Genomic DNA, 18,317 nt, shown 5'->3' with positions numbered 1-18,317 from the left:
CGCGCATGCGCAGACTACAACAAGCGCGCCTGTGGTGTAGAAGCGACGAACAGGAAAATGGCGTCACCTGCGGGAGAAAAATGGAAAGGAAAACTACCCACTTCGTTCTGTTGATTTATAACATTTTCTCTACAATGGAAGCCGCTTGACAGGTCAGTAATGTAAGTTATACTACTTTATTATTGTCATTCTTACGTCTTCTTTGTTCCTGGGCAACTATACTAGCTGACGTTTGCTCGTAGTCTCGTACTGCTTAGCTAGTTAGCATCTAGCTAGGACGTTATTTTTATACCACTGTAGGCTGCTCAATAATTGCTGCGGTGATCCAGCAGACCCATTTTAGCATTTATTCTTGGCATTATTTGGAACAAAAATTATAGTGTGGCCTAATGTGGCATTTTGGGATATTTTAATTCAGGTAAAATAATCTGTACCTTTATGAAAATGTAGAAGTATATTACAATGTATCGACATAGACCTTTAATTAATTAATTAATTAATTAATTAAAATAAATTATACCTTTTTGTCTTATTTTCACTCCACACTGTAAATGTCAATTTTCAAAAGCTAGTTTCCCCTACTGGATTATGCTTTAGTTTATCTGCTTATACCCAACCAGCTTGGAAACTTTTTGGGTTTGATTTGTTTTACACTTACAGCAAGTGTTTCCCCCAGCAAATTAGGTAATCTTGGAAAAAAATAGCCCTTTTTAAACTTGCATTTCAATCCCTAATAAATGATTATATAAATGATTCAACAATTTAGCATTATAAAGTGAGCTGTCAAACTGCTGTTCCATACATCATTTGTCAAGGATGAAAGTTTTGACAGGTTGTCAGTATTAAAAAGTGATAGCTGTTCACCCGCTGGCTGCCTTAAAATCAAAGCTGTCCGCCTGTCATTTGCTTGGCATGTCGCGTTTTGTTCGTTTGATGTGGTTTTGACAGGAAGTGAGGGAAGAGTTGCTTAAAAGGTGTTCACCACTCATACTTTGATGCTATTGTAGCTGATGAGGAAGGAAGGACCGAAGGGGCACTGGAGTCTGCGTCATTCAACGTCTTGAGGTCAGCCATCACCAGCCTTTTGTCAGCTGGACCTTTGACCCACATTCTTAGAGTGACTTCACTGGTAAATGTACCATTTTGTTTATAATACCAACCTTTCTCCTGAAATAAGCAATGTTTTAAAAGCAGGTGTTTTCTTTTCATCATTCAAAACAGTTCCTATGTGGCCTAATAACATATACGTGACATGGTTTTTGTCAAATTTTCTTGTCACGCAAAGTAGCCCATCATCAATTGCTGGGTCATTGGTAAGTCTGGCATTTGTTATTACAACCAGAAGGCGGAGCCTGAGCCTTGTAACTAGAGTCACTTCTGCTTGCACCAGCACAGCCCAAAGTGTAAAGGGGTGGGGGGTGGGGGTTGTGAACTAGTGCTCAGCCTCATAATAACTATAAAAGTACAGCGGTACCTTGACTTAATAATTCAATTTATTCTACAACCCAGCTCGTAACTCAAAGTATGTGTATATGTAATCAATATTCCACATTGAAGTTTATTTCTGAGTCTGTTGTTTTTAAAAAAAATTGTGAGGAGCAATGTCGCTTAGGTTTACTTTGTAGGCATTTTCATGTGGAAATGACACATGTCATGTTTTCAATTGTGTAAAGACACATTCTACACACTCAAATCAATTACATTCATTTAAAGTCATTTGAACAAAATCGTTGTCAACACTCCTAATTGAATACAACGATCAGCGAGCCAGCCATCCGAGCTTCAATGTAATTAGTCCACAGCGCCGCTTTGTGGCTGGGTGGGAGAACTACAAAATTTTCAGCAGGGTGGCGTGATAAAGCTCCTTGTAAAGTCTTCACATGGCTAGAGCATTGAATTAGTCACATAGGGATTTATAATGTGCCAGTTTATACTTAAAATTGTGTGGGGGAAGTTATTGAACATTGAGATTTTATAAATGAGTGACAAGTGGACAAATACACACACTGTAAAATCACATCATTATAGACATTAAGTTTTTTACACTACTCTGGTAAATTTTGCTTTTACAATTTGTACATACATAAATTAATCACCAGTTAAATAATTGTGAAGTGATGCTATACAGTCTTTGTATCATTTCACATATTGGCGCTGACCCTAATGACATGACGTAAATAATGTGATGCTTTTTTTTTTTTGTCTGACACTGTTGGATAATCAAACATTTCAGTTAATTGTTGTTACTTTTGCTGTTTATACCTTATAAGCAAATCATATTAATAAGTACATGAAACAGCGAGGCCTTATGTCTGTGGGCATCCCAAAGCTAGACAAAAGCATCGCACCTCATGAAACTCGCCAAATCTGAAGTGGTCTTACGTTTTAGCTCCATATTTGGTCTAGCGAACTGGCTGTGCCGACATGGACTTGCCACCTTTTGCAAGTGTCCCCAAACTTGAACAGACTGCCGTGTCATTTCCAACTTTCCACGGAGCGACCTTAACCTTCCCATGTCAGGCCTCAGGCCACCTGCCACACAGACCACAGCGTGCCCAGCGTGATGCTGTAGGCCACCACGGCCACCAGGTAGACCCTGAAGAGCAGCACGTCCAGAACGTAGCCCACTTGTAGCCACTCCTTGGCCACCTCGTTGCCGCGGTCCCGTTTCTCAAGGAAGTTGCGTATCGCCATCACCTCCTGCAGGATGTTGCTCACGACGGGTGGCGATGGGTCCCTGGAAGGCGGCAAGCCTCGTCCCAGCAGGGTGGCCTCCCTCTCGTGCTGCCGGCCAATCTCACAGGTGTGATGGAGCGGACACTGGACTAATGAGGATAAAGATAGATGCAGCTCAGTCGCTGTGACTAGCGGAGATCATCGCTAGTAGGGCCCGACCAATGAATCGGCCAATAATTGCCCTTCAAACATTTGCCAAAACAATCGGATAATTGGGCCAAATCGCCAATTATTTTCCCCTTCAAATGTTATAATCGAAGAAAACCGAAGTTTTCCGGCGCTGTGAAAGTTACCTGAATGTACCATTTTGCATTTGTAGCATTAGCAACTAGCAAGTGTGTAGCGTAGGTTATTCTGTTGTTCCTAAGTGTCCTTGGAGCTTTTTAATGACACCCCAGTTGGAGTTAACTGTAAAACTAAACACACAACAATAAAAATTACATCCACTGTATAATACAAAACATGCTTTGTTTTTAAAACATCGCTAGCTTAGCGCTAATGCTAAAAGCGAAGGGAGGGAAGCTAGCATCAACTTCGGGAGTGTGAACTGAGAGTGAATGGTTGTCTATCTCTGTCCCCTGCAACTTACTGATGAGAGGCTAAGCAGTGTATAAAATGGATGGATGAGCTAATTACTGAATGCAAACCGAACCGTAGCCTTAAATCTAAGGTACGTTACCAAACCAGGATTTTTTTTGACGCCAGAAGCTCACCAGTCCCATAGTTGTTGTCCTTGTAGTCGTCCATATCTGAGCCCTGCGAGGACAGTCTGGAGCACAGCCGGTGCTTCCTGTGGATGCAGAAGAGGGCCGGAGCTCTCTCCAGAATCAGATACCTCAGCCAGTGGGGCACGGGGGGCTGCAGTTCCTGCTTGTGTACCAGACGCACGATCAACACCGTTTCCGTCAGGCTGATCACCAGGAGGGCCATGCAGACTACAAAATACACGCCTACGGCACAGAGACCAAATGAAGTCAGTGAAACAGACCTGGACACACGGGTAGTCGTCACTCACCTATTAGTGGTGTTCCAATGGCGGTGGCGGGCAGAGTGTCGGATACGATGATGAGGAAGACAGAGTATCCCAGCAGCAAGGTTATCTTGAAAGAAACTCTCTCGCCGCTGTCAGGGGGTAGATAGAAGCCCACGATGTCCATCACCATCAGGAAGATGCTGGGCAGCAACAGGTTGACCGTGTAGAATAACGGCCGCCGACGGATCACCACCTGTTGACATTATTTTGACTTTATTTAAATGAGCAGCTACGTTCTTTTTGTGATGTATACGCCTGACTGCAACAATATCTAAAAACATTAGTTTTCTACACAGTGTTTCTGGAGATTCAAACAAACGGTTTCATTTTAGTAACAAAATGTGTCTTGATAACGGATAACGGTTTCTCCACTTCCACCCTAAACTTATCAGCTTGAGCAGAAGGCTGTGATGCCGCACTAGTTCTAATTAACTTAAATACAGAGACAATGTTTTCTTGATGGTTTAACGTGTTTAATGAAGTCAAATTATTTGAAAGTTCCCCCCTGCGTTGTTCAGTCTTCCAAGCCTGGACAAAAGGAAATACAAGTTTTTAGTAACACACCGGATGTTTTTTCAAGGCGGAGTCGGCAGTGTAACCGCTGGTCGGCCATCTTAGGATAAGGGACTGCCTTGGTTCGTTGTGCTGTAGTCTGCAGTAAGTTGGATGATTTACTCACTTACATACTCTGAACTCGCTGAATTCTTGACAGATTTAAAAACTGATTGGATTGGATTATAGACCTTATTAAGATGGCTATGATTCAGGCTGGATTTTTAAATCACTGATTTTTGTTTTTGCAGCATAGTTGTTTATGCCATCTCTTGTCAACAAAAATGGAAATCGGCTAAGAATTTTTGAGTGTTGAGCATTCTACACCTACACCACCCTTTGACTGTAATGTTATGAGTAAGAAAGCAGCCCTATAGCAAGATGGCCGCCTTGTGGTTACATTTACTCCCAATTGGCTCACAGCATGGACGAGCCAGCTAGTGTTTCGTACATATCTCGGGTTGAATTTGATCAACTCACATGAAACTTCATCTCGGCGTAGTAATCGTCGTTGTCCACGCTGAAGATTTTGTAGTTGGACAGGATGTGCAGCAGCTCCCACTCTCCTTGGTTCATGAAGACGCTCTTGTCCTCCCTTAGCTCCTCAGGGCTGCGCATCAACGTGATGTTGATGTCATCAACTGCCGATCGAACACAATGTCAGGAGCAGCGTGAGACCGTCATGGCAACGTCTCGCCCCTTCAGTGAGGCGTCGGCTTTCTGAGCACACAACCCAGCAGGGGCAGGCAGAACATAAAGCTCCGACTCGGGAATAGCGAGAAGCCTGGGAGTTTTCAATTTGGCTTGTCAATTGGAACTCGTGGAGAGTGCTCGTGCTGTATCAGTACACGCCTAGTATGAAGCTTTGACAGTTTTAGTTCAAATTTACAGTCATCCAAGATTTTTGCCAACCAAGGAGCCAAGTTGCCTTTAATTGGAATTGTAGTAGAATCCTCTCAAAAATGAACAAAAGGCTGAAGAAGCAAAAAAATAAATAAATAATTAATTATCACCCTAGCTACCAAATGGGTAACTAATTCCCCTCGAGTGTCTGGGAGTAATTGTGTGTTAGGACTTGTTGGGAGAGGTTTGAGCAGCTACTACACACAATTGACGTGAGCGTCCGTACTTGTATGAAGCCAGCTCTGGAAGGTCAAGCTGCATTTCTGGACATCAAACGGGAAGTTGTAGATGTTGAGCGTGCAGGCGGTGACCACCTGGATCGGTTTGTAGTTGCGCACCAGCCCGTCATGGGTCACGTACACATACGGTATATCTGGAGACTTCCCCACGTCGACACTGTTTTGACGGCAGATGCCACAAATGACGACGATATTGCTGGAAAGTGCGGGAGAATCGACAAAGAGAATCGACCTTACAACTCATTGATGAGGATATCCGGCACCCACACGTTGGCAGTCGGGAGAGAGACTTGCTTGACCTCGTCAAAGTCTTCGGGATTCCAGACGAGGAATTCATCTGTCCATGACTTGGAGGTTCAAGAATGGGAGAAGCTTAATGGAACCACTACAGAACATTTAATAGCAGCACTGGGAGCAAGTTTGCATGTTGTCTGTTTACCTGTCTGTACCACACATACGTTGTCAAGACCTGGTTCTTTTCATCCTGATGAATCATAGAAGAAAATTCCTTTAACGGTGATCTTATATTCAATTTACTAGTTTGAATATCTGTTCCTATTAAAAAGCATTTTGAGACAATAGCGAACATCCTCACCACGTTGAGGATGGAGTAAACCATCAAGTCGATGGCCACCAGGGTTGACGTCCGCCAGTCTTTCACGGGTCGGACCCCTTTCTTGTAGCCTGCACTCAAAAACTCAGAGAGGCGCACCAATGTGGCATTGGCGAATCGGCCTGTGCTGCTGCCCAGTTTCTTCACTGAAATGTTTTAAACAATCGTCTTATTATAATAAGAACTGTCCTTCCGTAAGACTACAGTAGACAGTTATTAAAATCATTGCGACTTTGTGTTGCTTATGTTTAATGTCATTTGTATTGTATAAAATGTATTGCATATACTGTATTAAGTCACTAACCAATACCAATGTAAATATTTAAAAATGTTTGTCTCTTCCACACTGTGCAACAACTCTCAGACTTCATCTGTGTTTTTCTTTTCTCCATGTTTAGTTGTACTTCAACCTGCCAAATAAGACTGGTAGAATATCAAATGTCATAAATGAAGACTTCACAGGGATAGTAATTTAGCACAGCTTTTCAAACATAAGAGAATTAAAAAAATAATAATCTGTACCTGTGCAAGCTCTTGATGTCCCTTGAATAGCACAGAAGAGAACCAGAGTAGTCCAGGCTGATGTTGGTCTCATTGTGATAGTTCACCTGCGACTTCTCGTCCCGTAATGAAAATCTTGTTAGCGTCGCCCGGCTTGCTAGGGTGAAGCCATCCACTGTAAGAGGCCACACCTACACGGATCTCTCACACGATGAGCTAAACCCAAGCTGTGTGACCAGATTGTGTGTCAAGACAGTTAATTGAGTAACATATGAATCAGACGAGTGCAAGCTTAAAGCGAGCAGTGGCTTTCTCAGTTGTGTGTTACTGAATCCAAAATTCTGAGGAAATCATAAATGTGCAGTGTCGCAAAACGACCATCACAAAAAAATGTATATTCGTAATAAGTGTGCTACTCACAAGGATTTTCTATCTGGAAACATTTGTGCCACCCTTCAGTTTACTTTACTGCTGATTTTGTCTTGGGTGCCAGGTCACCAGTCAGTCACAATTCTAAGGGCTAATTTCAAATCTATGAGCTCACACAGTCTTCAGATCTGTTACATAATCGTCATGTAACCTGATCCGGTTTGCCGATAGTGTGAAAATTGCATTAATATAGACCTTTCCACTGGTAGCTTTCTATGGTGCACTTCTGATATTCTCATCCAGACTATTAGGAAGCCACTGGGGAGTTGAGACGCAGCCATCGCCGACTCCGAATAGGTTTTATTGATCTGTTTTGTGGTGGTGGGATGAAAGTATGAGCACGATCGGAGCGGCGCTGCGTTCTCTCCCCTGAGTATCGTCTCATTATGCAGTACCACTAAGTACATTTCCACTGTTGGGAAATCATTATAACGGATTTACTCCTGCGATGTCTCTCTCGTCTCGGTGCTATATAGTCGCATTACACCAAAGAGCACAAGGAAACACAAATTGACAATGACAGTAATGTTTTATTTAGAAACACAAGTAGTCCAACACTCAGGCAGGTTATAAGCAGGTTTGACAAACTTACTTGGAGAACAAAGTGAAGAAAATTGTTACAGATATTCTGTTCTTTTCACTTCTTGTAATACGTATCCAAATCTCCTGGGATCTCCAAACAACACAAAGAAGACGAGCTTTACAAAATCGGTGCTTTTGACTTCTATTCTCGTACTAGCGTTCCAACACAGTTTTTGGCCTGAAAATTTTGTAGCATAAAGAATCTCACGAAAATGGTAAACAAGAAGAGCATCACGGAATAAGCAAGGCACCCGATGCGTCGTCAGGCGAAGCTCCAGCTGGCCCAGAACAGCAGCAGTGTCCCGGCATACACGGCCAGAACAATCAGGTAGAGGCGGAAGAGGAAGCGGTCGAGCTTTGAGCAGAGTGCCAGCCAATCAGCCTGCGCCCAAGACTCTGTGTCTCCCTGGGAAAAGGCCAGACGGATGGAGACCAGCTCCCTTAGGAGCCACTCCAGGCTGGATGGATTTTCCTGGATGTTGGTCAGCGATTCCAGGTCCTCTTCCAGGGAGGCCTCAAACTCCAAATCTAGGAACAAGATCAAAAAAGGTGAACAGCATCTTTTTGAGACATGGACGCAAATCAGCCTTGTAAAACTCAACTTAATCCTTCTTTTCGCCCAGACTTGACTAACCCTGGCCAATGTTGCCCCAAAGTACCAAAACTTCCACTTTCTATCGCCACCCTCATCTTGAATTATCATGTGGCTCATGCCCTCACCACAGACTGCACTACTTCAGTAGTGGAAACCATGCTTGAGTCCTCACTTCCTTCAAGGCCATCAAAAATGTGGCGACCACTCTTTAGTTCTGGCAGACCTCACCCAAACCCTCTTTTCTCTACTGTAGTTTTTCCTCAGACCTTGCCTTGGTCCCCGTAAGCACCGTTCCTGTTGAAACGAGCCACAAAATTAAACCTGAAAATATTTTCCCTGAACTTCACCTTCAGAATGGTTGAGCTGGTCGAGGGTTCTGGTGGAGGTCACGGTGCTCTCAGCTAGGCCATACTTGTCCAGCAGGCAGGCCGACACGGACATTTCCCGTACCTCCTTTTCGCTGTGGTGGAGCAGCTTCACCACCAGGATGGACTTGGTCAGGCTGAGCATGAGCAGCGCCATGCACACGGCGAAGAACACACCTTTTAACACAAAGTTAAAGGAATGACTGTCGAGAACGGCCTATAGAACACAACGTCATCTTTTTCCTTCCTGCCTATGAGTGGGGTGGTGACAGCGGTGGCGGGCAGCTCATCTCTCAGGCTGACTCTGAAGAGCGTGTAGCCCAGCAGCGTGCTGATTTTGAAGCCGATGCGGGTGCCGCTGCTCACAGGCAGGTAGAAGCTCATCACGTCCACTAGCATGAGGAAGATGCTGGGGATAAGGAGGCCCACCACGTACAGCAGGGGGCGTCTTCGGATCAACACCTGCACCACAAAGTCAGGAGGACTCAGCTAGGAACACGTTGACCGCTCAAATTTGGGCACTGGAGGTTACACCAGGAAGTGTTATTTGTTCAAGGCTAAGTGACATTTCTGACTACTTGGCTGTAGCAGCCCTATAAAGAGAGAAAAAAAAACACTTTTGGTTTTAAGTCAAAGCGGGAATAGAAGCAGAAATGAAGAAGAAGAAAGATAGTGATTATAAATTTTAAATTACTGGTATTCAAGCCAAATGTCATTGGGCTGTTTTCTGGGGTTCAGATTTTGAATATCACTTATTGTCTGTACAGTTTATCATGTTCAGGGTCACGGGGCGAACTGGAGACGATTCCAATTGACTTCAGGCAACAATAGGCCGACTAAACCCTGGACCGGTCGTCAGTCAGTCACAGGGCAGAGAGAAAAAGACCATTCACTCTCACATTCACTTTGAACTCATGCTGCCTCCACGAAAATCAGGCAGCAACATTTGGATTATTAAGACTGTAAGGTTAACCCTCAATTCTAACAATTCAGTTATTTCAACAAGACATTTAAATATTTTTTTCGCAGTGCTGTTACAAAAAAATCGTAAAAGCAGATTTATTGGCTCAGATTTGATTTGGCTGGTGCATTTAATGAAAGATCCATTTAGAGCTAATATGTAATATCATCCATCGAAGCAGTGTCACGTTAAATGTGTTTTGGGTAAAGGTCATGCAGCACTACAATAATTTGCAGATGATACTGTTTCAAGACGAATGACTTGGTTTAAAAACTGATCCGTAAAATACTCAGTGATCCATGAAGTTGTCTTTCATCAAACAGCCCTGGGCTCTTTTGAGCTGCATGAATAGTAGCCATCCCAGCACTCGCTCCACCTGCAAAAGGGCTATGGGGCCATTTGCCTCGCCGCTAACAAGACGTCCATTGATCAGTCAGCCCACTGAGACAGTCTCATTATGGTCACTCGCCTTTTCCCTGTCTATCAGAGCCTCCCTTCTTCTTGCCACCCACAAACAGCCTAAGCCTCATCATTTGGCATTAGCTCGCTAGACCAATCCATGAAGGTCACGGCCAATCGCTTTACACTTAACAGTTGCTCTATGTGCACTCTCTGCAAAGGAAAAAGTACATTGTTGTAACTTGTAGGGATATATTGACTCAAAAGTGCATGTTTAAAGTCCTAAGTCCTCATTTGTTTGACGGTCAACATTAGGCAGAAGAAGTAACTTGCTTTGACAAGGTAGATAGAGCTGATCTGTCCGTGAAATGTAGGCCTAATACTACGTCATCAACTATGCCAGCATCATGTATTGATGTGGTTGGACAGCACTAATGTCAATGTTTTTCTTTGATTGAATAGCACACAATTGTATCGTTTTCATTGGCAACATTTCAGTTACTCAGTGTGATTCCGAATAAGCATTCTAACAGATACATGGTCGCAAGTTGACGCACATGGAAGCAGACGTGGGCGTAGTCAGCGTGGTCCTGCTGCAGGCGCCAGTAGCGTGACGGTATGGACAGCACCTCCCACTCGCCGTCATTCATGAACTCCTTCTGATCGTTAGCAATGGCCTCTGCGCTCCGCCACAGGGCCAAGTCGATTTCCTTCACTGAAGAAGAGGAGGCAATGAACAGTGAAGATGAAACAGAGGGGAGGAGGCCATTGATCAAACACTGGAAAATGATACACATGCTGGTTGCTTTGTTTTCTTTATATTACATGTGATTTCACAGGTGTCAAACTCAAGGCCCGGGGGCCAGATCCGGCCGGCCACATGCATGTGGCCCGCAAAAGCAAATCATACGTGTCAACTTCCATGTCAGAATCTGTGCGCAAATTTCCAATTGTCATATGTAATAAATAATAACGTTGAGATTTGGCATGATCTTTTTTTTTTTTACCCTTTTTACACTATCAATGATTATCCTTGATAATCCGCACACAGTCTGGTCACACTTGCCTCAACCGAGTGCCTTTTTTTAAGCCTTTTTTCTTTCTAGTCCACACCACTTTTGGACTTCACAGCTAGAGAGCCCACCTGAGTGGAGCCAGCTGCGGAATGTGAGACTGCAGTTCTGCTTGTCGAAGGGGAAGGCATACATCTCCAGGCTGCAGGCCAGGACCACCTGCATGGGCCGGTAGTTCTTCACGCAGCCCGACGAGTTGACGTAGACGTACGGAATTGGCGGCGACCTACCCTCGTCCACGCTGGAGGATAAACCGCAAAAGAAGTAAGGTGAGAGCCTGATACTGGTCCAAAATTTGATCCGGTTGGTTATGTAAGTGTGCACCCGGTTGGGCAGGCCTCGTGGTCAAATGTTTGTCATACTGTAGAAGTAGCAAGACAAAATTATAACACTGTATACTAACATTGTATAATAACTTGCTCCCTTAAGGATCTTCACTGTCGTTTACTGTAGTGCTACAATGCATCTTTATTTCTATTGTAATAATACTGTATGGTCATAGTTACTGATGTAGACCTACAGTTCATTGACGATAATATCCGGTATCCAGATGGCGTCAGATGACAGTGAAATCTCGTTGATGCCATCAAATTCGTCCGGGTCCCAAACCAGAAACTCATCAGTCCAGATCTGAACACCCATGATGACAATTTAGTAAAACACTGTCATTTATGTATAATACTGTAAATATGCCACTAAAATTCCTTAGCATGCTGGAAAGACTTTACCTGTCTGTACCAAATACTTGTCGTGATACTCTGCGTTTTGGAATCCTGAAACAAAACCAGAAATGTTTTAAAGGAAATACAAAAGCCTCAGTCAGGAGTCATAACCCAAAAGTTTTTTTATGTTTACAAAAGACTTATAGAGTATTTACCACATCAAGAACCGACTGTAAGATGAAGTCTACAAAGACGGTGGTCGCACTGGTCCAGTTGTGAACAGGGCGAACTCCACAGTCATATTTCCTTAGCAACGTTCTTGTCAGCTGATTCAACGCTGATCTTTTCGGTTTCTCTGGAACGCTTTCAGACATGTTCACTGTGTGATCAAAGAGATACACTGATGGATTTTAAACATGTACCAAACTAGTACATTCAAATATGATTATGCTTGAATATTTCTGTTTAAGATATCTGTCTGGCTTGCACATGTTTTTCAAATATTGCACTAGCTTCTTTTAAAGTTTTGATATTTTGATCAATAGAAAAGCATCTTACCTGACAGCAGCAGCAGCAACCAAATGACAGACATCGAGATGTAATTCTTCTTCTTAAGATTTCAGTCTTTTTTTAATACCAAAGTATCCTCTGTCGCATCAAATAGAACCCCGGGTGGTACAGAGTGAAGAGCCAGAACACAGACTAGGCTGGCGTGGAAATATATTTTTTTACTTTCTCCGATATTGATCTTCATTTACCCGAGTAAGCTGATACCGTCCATATCGTCCATGAAACACATGAGAGAAGATGTCCCTCAGAGTTTCCATCATCACAAATGATTACAAATGTGAAATTAATAAGTGTTTGTCTTAGTTTTTATGAAAATATTTTTGTGTTGATTTGATTTCATTAAAACAACAGAATACAGTACGTGTTAGATAACAATGCATGACATAAACTTTGAAATAATTTATAACAGTCAAATTGTGTTGTATTTTATGGTATAAAAACTGTGACGAATGCAATAGGTAAGAATATTAATATTCTACATTTTGTGTGATTTAGTGGCAAATTGAATGTGTTTGAAACTAATCTTACAAATTTACAACTTTGTTCTTGGGGTTCTACGAATTTATTTTACTAACATTACGAATTAGTCTAGCAACATTACGTCTTTAATCTTGTTACATTACGATATAATATTACGATTTTCTCCGGTTTCCGTTTTTTTATACACATAATCATCACATACTGGACAACTGATGGGAAAAGTTGAACTCATCCAGGGGCACAAGAAATCATCTGCAAGTGGTGCCCTGCCCCTCAACACAACACTCACCCTTGTCAATCACGTCGCGGCTGCGCGCGCACCTATGCTTCGACGCCAGTAGGGAGCGCGCACTTCGGACGGGACAGCGACCACTGACCAGTCGAGCACGCGCGACTCGCTCGTGGCTGTGTGCTCTCTGCGTGTGACAGATGGAGTGGTAGTGACTCGCCTCTCGGGCCTGACACTGGAGAACGGGAAGAAATTTGCTTTCGACTTTGCAATGAAAGGCGAAGAAAGCGAAAATGGAGAAAACTCAGCTAACTCGGTGAGCGAAAAAGAATGGACTACAGCGGGTGGCATTAATAACTCAAGTGACATGTTAGCATGAAAGCCCGATCAACTACCTAACACCTCCACTACTAACCTACCCCCTGTCTTGTGTTGTGGCCATCGCACAAAACTCTAAAAAATAAAATCAAAATAAGACGTGGCTAAAGTTGACCTTTTTCCATAATACACAGAGTCAAAATATGCCGGTTGGGGGGGGGGGGCTGTTTGTCACACTTCCGTCTTGAAAAATGTGCCATTTAAGTCAAATTTTTAATTAGTGTTAAACTGCATCTTACAACTATTTTATTGTTTTGTCACATTTGCACTTTTATAGTGCTGTGTCCATAAGTAAGTGTTATGAGAATTATGTATATAGTGAATCTAACAAAGTAAATCATTTTGCATTGAAATCCATCTTTTCTAAAAGTCTGAGTGAAGTTCCTAACAGTATAACGTTGTAAAACAGTGCCTTTGTGTTACCAAAAGTGAATTATTTGTTTGTCACACACAGTGTGTGTGTGCGTGTGTGTGTGCGCGCGTGAGAGGGAGGAGAGTCACAGTGGCTTTGTGATGGAGTCTGGTGGCATGCCGAGCAGAATGATAAACAGAAGTCTGTCCTATCCATGTCAGCAGCTTAAAATAGAGGCTAACCAAGGGGGTCTCAGATATACCCCGGACTCCATATAAGTCATGTCCCCCTGCTCTTGGCTTTCTGTGTGTTTGTGTGGGTGTATGAGACGCATCCACCTGCTGTTGTAGCGACAGGCTTTATATAGCACGTCTCACTTAGCAGGCTCTAGTTTGTATTTAAATGCTTCATGTGTCCACAAGGTGAAAACACGCCTGACTGTTTATACTCCTTTATATGCAAAATTAATGTCAGTATGTGAACAAGGATTCCTTTAACGTGTCGCCCCTGATAAACATAGACTGAGAATAATTTTTCCCAACTTTATTGAAGCGTCAACTGCCACTGAGGACAATGACTTCATTCTCATTGTGCTTCTGACCCAGTCACCGTCTCGGTCTCATATGACAATGACAGGTTGGCATTTGGGCATTTGTCGTGCCCATGTGCGTCACCGCCTTAAGTGACCATCACATGAGACATCATCATGATTCACATGGGACCTGAATGTATCAGGCAAGCAGGCAAATTACCTCTGGGGGAAAGGAAAGTTGGAATTATTTAGAATAGTTTGCCATTTAATGTTGCTGTAAGCTTTTTGGAGATGTTGGCCAACTTCCATTTTGGTCAGCTACCTTTCAATTAGTCAGTAATGAAGAGGAAGAGGGAAAAAACACATCACTGATGCTAGAGGTTCACTTGCCTGAATTCCATGCACGCAGCGTGGGTTCAGTTCATTTTGGGGGAGTGTGGACTTTTTATATCGACTGTATGTCATATCTTTTTCACCATCACAAGTGTTCAATTTTATGCATGGACCATTATTAAAACCATTAATTTGCGTCGAGTCAATCAATCAATCAGTAATGAGTTCTAAATTGTTCATTTTATCAGATGACATTTTGGATAATGGTAAGCTTCCAACTTTGTGAGAACAGTTTTCGCAAGTCCCTTTTCTACTTGCATTGCTCAAAGTAGGGGCCATAAAGGCACACATGAAAGATTTTGGTGTGGTAGAAGCTCATCAAACACTTCTGGGCTGAACTAAAATGCCGATAACTCTGACCTCACAAATGAAAGAAAAAAAATGGCTGTTATAATGAGCGAGAGAGAGGGCTGCTCCATATTTTCTTCCTTTGGTCACTTCCTGTAGGTGACTACATGTCAGAACATTTGTGTCCATATAATGAAATAACCACTGAATAGATAAGAGAACCAAGGCCATCAACTGTTTTTAATTCCTCAGCAGACTGAAATGCTGATGAACCAGCTGAGGGAGATCACCGGAATCCAGGATCCACACATTCTCTGCAGAGCGTTAAGAGTAAGACAAAAGCCCCTTTTACTCTGACTTTCATGTGGGTTTTTTTTTATACGGACCATATATTGGATGTGATTAGAATGAAGTCTATTAAAGTGCCCTTTGCTTGTATCCAACCAGAGTACGTATGCGCGCTTTATCTTCTTTTCCTGCCTTATCACCCTGCTCTCTTAAAGGCCAGTCGGGGTGACATTGGACACGCCGTCGGGTTGCTGACAAGTCAGCCAGCGGAGGTTCGGAATGCTGGAGAACCTCAAGAGTCCGGGACGCTCGTGGGGGCCTGGGAGGAACCGAAAGGTATGCTCCATGGAATATTTATTCACGGCTATTCTTTTTTATTCAGTATGAGGTGTTTCTTAGGGAGAAAAGACATTTACTGGTACTTTTGATTTTTTTAAATGTAACTTTTGTTTTGTTTTTTAAGTCCATTTGGAAAATTTCCAGATTTTATCATGCTACAACGTTATTCCAAAATGGATTACTAATTACTATTGGTCCGCTGTGCATCACATAAAATAAATCCAGTAAAATGCAGGCTGCTTTAAAATATTGATTCTAAAGATGTTCTCTTTCAGACGTTCACGATGAACTCCAAACGGCCATCGAGCTGAGCCTGCAGGAGTCCCACAAGGCTCAGGAAGAGGAGAGAGAGTTCAATCGGTACCAACATTTTGCATTACTTTTCATCCGCGCAAAACACACTCTGTTACCTTTATATTTTGGACCCTGCTATTTGCGAAGGATAGGGACCGAACACTGACACGACTGGTGAAAATCTGCCAATAATTGTTGACCATTGATGATTCGTTATTGCCTATGGATGCCACAAAATGGCTGTAAAGAGGATCATTAAAAAGCACCAGCTGGTATACTGTTTGGATTGATTAATTGCCTTTGATCCTGCACAACACAAAGAATGATCAGCGAGCATCAACACCATGCATCTAGCATGTACGCAATCCGGAACCCATGTTGCATAAACAAATGTACATAACTCATCATCAATAGTATTAGTTAGCATATTAGCCTACTAGTCCAAAGTGACGTGACATCACACATGAGCAAACATGTAGACTAGCGATTCATACGACTAACGCAAGATAGGTTAACAACAACAAAAATGCACAAAAAGCGAGCTTGTCACTCTACATGTCGAACCAATGCACGCGGCTATGTTGTGACAGGGCTCTGGAGGCCAGCACCAGCACCGAGGAGACCTCCACCAGAAGCAAGAGGAAGAGATGCGAGGTCCAGAGCGACATGAGCAGCCCCGCAGACTGGATCCGCAAGGACGACTGGCCCGTGGGCATTCGCAACGTGGGCAACACCTGCTGGTTCAGCGCCGTCATCCAAGTGAGTAGAAGGTTGTAATTCTTGCAATAATTCTCGGACATGACTCAAGAAACACTTATAGATGTGGACTTTCCCATCATCCTGAACTTAAGCCAAAAATACCATACATCAATAAGCAAAGGTTACTTTTGATTTGTTAAAAAAAAAAAAAAAATCACCTTAGAGGAACCTCTAAAGTACTGTCTGTGATCAAATTTTGTTTTGTTAACATTTTGGGAAAAAAAATCCTGTGAATAATAATATATGGTCAACAGGTTACTTTTGTAAAACCTTTGTTAATTAACTATAGGCAATGTTTTAACATTTTCCACTGCTGTACAAATTTAATAAGTATTCGTGTGAAGGATGCATTGGGCTTTTTTATATCCGGAACTGTTACAAAAAGGAGTCGGTCTTTGTAGTTAAAAAGAAAAAAAAAAAGACATGGCTTCATAAGACGGCGTGGGTCTATGGCCATCTCCAATTTGGACCATTCAACATTCTTCGATTCAAAAGCTCTCATGCATCTTTCTGTCAAGTGGCTAGGCAGAAACCGCTGCCATCTTCTGACATGGAGGAAAAGTGGATAATTGAGTGATGTGAGGATGGAGTCACTGAGTCTAAAACAGTTGGCGATCTGACTCTATTGTGCAACGGCATTTTTTAATCTGAGTAGTAAATGGTAATATAATACAGTAGAGTTCAAATCTAAGCAGCAATCATTTGATACACTTTTTGTTGCCATCAGAGCAAGTACTGTCGATTCAACAGCGGCGAATATGATCTCCAAAATGAAATTAGGCTATCAAATCTGAGCCAAAGTGGCCACGTGAGTCATTCTTAAACTCTCGTTATCCTCCGTGGCTACCAATGACTGTAACAATGAGATCAGGCTCCATTGAGTTTCCCACTCAAACGTTATCAGGAGACGTAGAAGTGCTCAACTCGGAACGCGTCATGACACATAAGACTAATTGTTCCTTCACAGGAGACACACACGAGGCTAAAAGGAAAGTACCCTAGCGCATATTATTATGTGGAAAGTGAAATCAATCCTGTATCATTAGGTGAGTCATTAGAATTAACAGGTGCCAACATTGCCATGTTATTGTGTATGCCTGCCAACTGGCAACCCAACAGGTGCCCATCAAATTATACCTGCCTTGGCAGAGGTAAAAAAGTTACATGGGTACATCTTGGTGTGTTGCAGTCACTGTTCCACCTGCCTGTGTTTAAAAGGCTAGTACTTAACTACCGTCTGTCAGAGCAAATCCTGGACAGGTGTAAGAGCCACGCCGTGAGTATTCTTCACTATCCTCGTCATCATCATCGAAGACAGACTTGTAAACAAGTAAGTCGGAATTTGTGCTGATAGGACAAGAGGAACATCGCCTTCATGCAAGAGTTGCGCTGCCTCTTTGCCCTCATGGTGGGCTCCACACGCAGGTTTGTCGACCCATCCGCTGCCGTGGAGCTACTGCGAGAGGCTTTTCGGACCAGCGAGGCCCAGCAGGTACAATGAACACACGAGCAATAAGTCCATTGCTTGTATGGAAATCGAGGGTCAACTGATTTTTTTTTCTCCATACATAAATAAAGGATGTGAGTGAGTTCTCCCATAAGCTGCTCGACTGGTTAGAAGATGCCTTTCAACTGGCTGCAAATGGAGAGTAAGTCCAAGAGTATGAGATATGTTTACGTCTCCCAGACACTGGAAACATTTAATCTTATTGAAACACACTTTTTAATCACATTGTAAATGTATTTTAATACAAACACAAAAACTGCAAGCA

At 42.8% G+C, this 18,317-nt stretch overlaps 3 protein-coding genes across 24 annotated transcripts in view; 1 reads left to right on the top strand and 2 right to left on the bottom strand.

Moving 5' to 3' along the window:
- The first annotated feature begins 39 nt into the window (after nt 1–39).
- usp28 (ubiquitin specific peptidase 28) overlaps nt 40–18,317 on the top strand; it is a 28,163-nt gene continuing 9,885 nt past the window's right edge. The window contains exons 1-11 of one of the 22 annotated variants that reach the window (XM_086098017.1): nt 40–152; nt 1,008–1,129; nt 10,442–10,524; nt 10,604–11,250; nt 15,118–15,195; nt 15,369–15,489; nt 15,768–15,852; nt 16,377–16,545; nt 17,735–17,821; nt 17,900–18,037; nt 18,124–18,194. In XM_086098017.1, coding sequence (XP_085954143.1) covers nt 15,127–15,195; nt 15,369–15,489; nt 15,768–15,852; nt 16,377–16,545; nt 17,735–17,821; nt 17,900–18,037; nt 18,124–18,194 — 740 coding nt within the window. In that variant the 5' untranslated portion in view covers nt 40–152; nt 1,008–1,129; nt 10,442–10,524; nt 10,604–11,250; nt 15,118–15,126. Of the gene's footprint in view, nt 162–1,007; nt 1,130–2,520; nt 11,251–13,043; nt 13,239–15,117; nt 15,196–15,368; nt 15,490–15,765; nt 15,853–16,376; nt 16,546–17,734; nt 17,822–17,899; nt 18,038–18,123; nt 18,195–18,317 lie in introns of those variants that run through there. The other 21 variants (XM_086098016.1, XM_086098012.1, XM_086098026.1 and 18 more) reach the window with 21 other exon arrangements.
- On the bottom strand, nt 1,894–6,701 carry htr3a (5-hydroxytryptamine (serotonin) receptor 3A). The gene is made up of 9 exons (XM_086098029.1): nt 6,599–6,701; nt 6,059–6,222; nt 5,903–5,947; nt 5,701–5,810; nt 5,451–5,620; nt 4,802–4,962; nt 3,752–3,962; nt 3,450–3,686; nt 1,894–2,825 (listed from the first exon to the last, which is right to left on the bottom strand). Exons 1-9 carry the CDS (start codon nt 6,669–6,671, stop codon nt 2,524–2,526), a joined length of 1,473 nt encoding a protein of 490 aa, XP_085954155.1. The 5' UTR covers nt 6,672–6,701; the 3' UTR covers nt 1,894–2,523.
- htr3b (5-hydroxytryptamine (serotonin) receptor 3B) lies at nt 7,517–12,331 on the bottom strand. Its single transcript, XM_086098030.1, is given in 9 exon segments — nt 7,517–8,116; nt 8,531–8,735; nt 8,738–9,010; nt 10,466–10,623; nt 11,053–11,222; nt 11,502–11,611; nt 11,710–11,754; nt 11,859–12,022; nt 12,202–12,331. Coding segments are annotated over 9 exon segments (1,425 nt in total). The 5' UTR covers nt 12,236–12,331; the 3' UTR covers nt 7,517–7,850.

Source organism: Leptonotus elevatus, chromosome 16, assembly GCF_054856555.1.
Source record: "Leptonotus elevatus isolate MCC_2025b chromosome 16, RoL_Lele_1.0, whole genome shotgun sequence".
Taxonomy (NCBI): Eukaryota; Metazoa; Chordata; class Actinopteri; order Syngnathiformes; family Syngnathidae; genus Leptonotus; species Leptonotus elevatus.
This window is presented reverse-complemented; position numbering and strand designations above follow the sequence as displayed.

Excerpts from the sequence above, each read along its gene's own strand:
- htr3a (XM_086098029.1), bottom strand. The coding sequence starts at position 6,671 with ATGAGACCAACATCAGCCTGGACTACTCTGGTTCTCTTCTGTGCTATT. Across the intron at positions 6,223-6,598 it reads GACATCAAGAGCTTGCACAG|TGAAGAAACTGGGCAGCAGC; the intron begins GTACAGATTATT and ends AAAACATTTCAG. Across the intron at positions 2,826-3,449 it reads GGACAACAACTATGGGACTG|TCCAGTGTCCGCTCCATCAC; the intron begins GTGAGCTTCTGG and ends TATCCTCATTAG.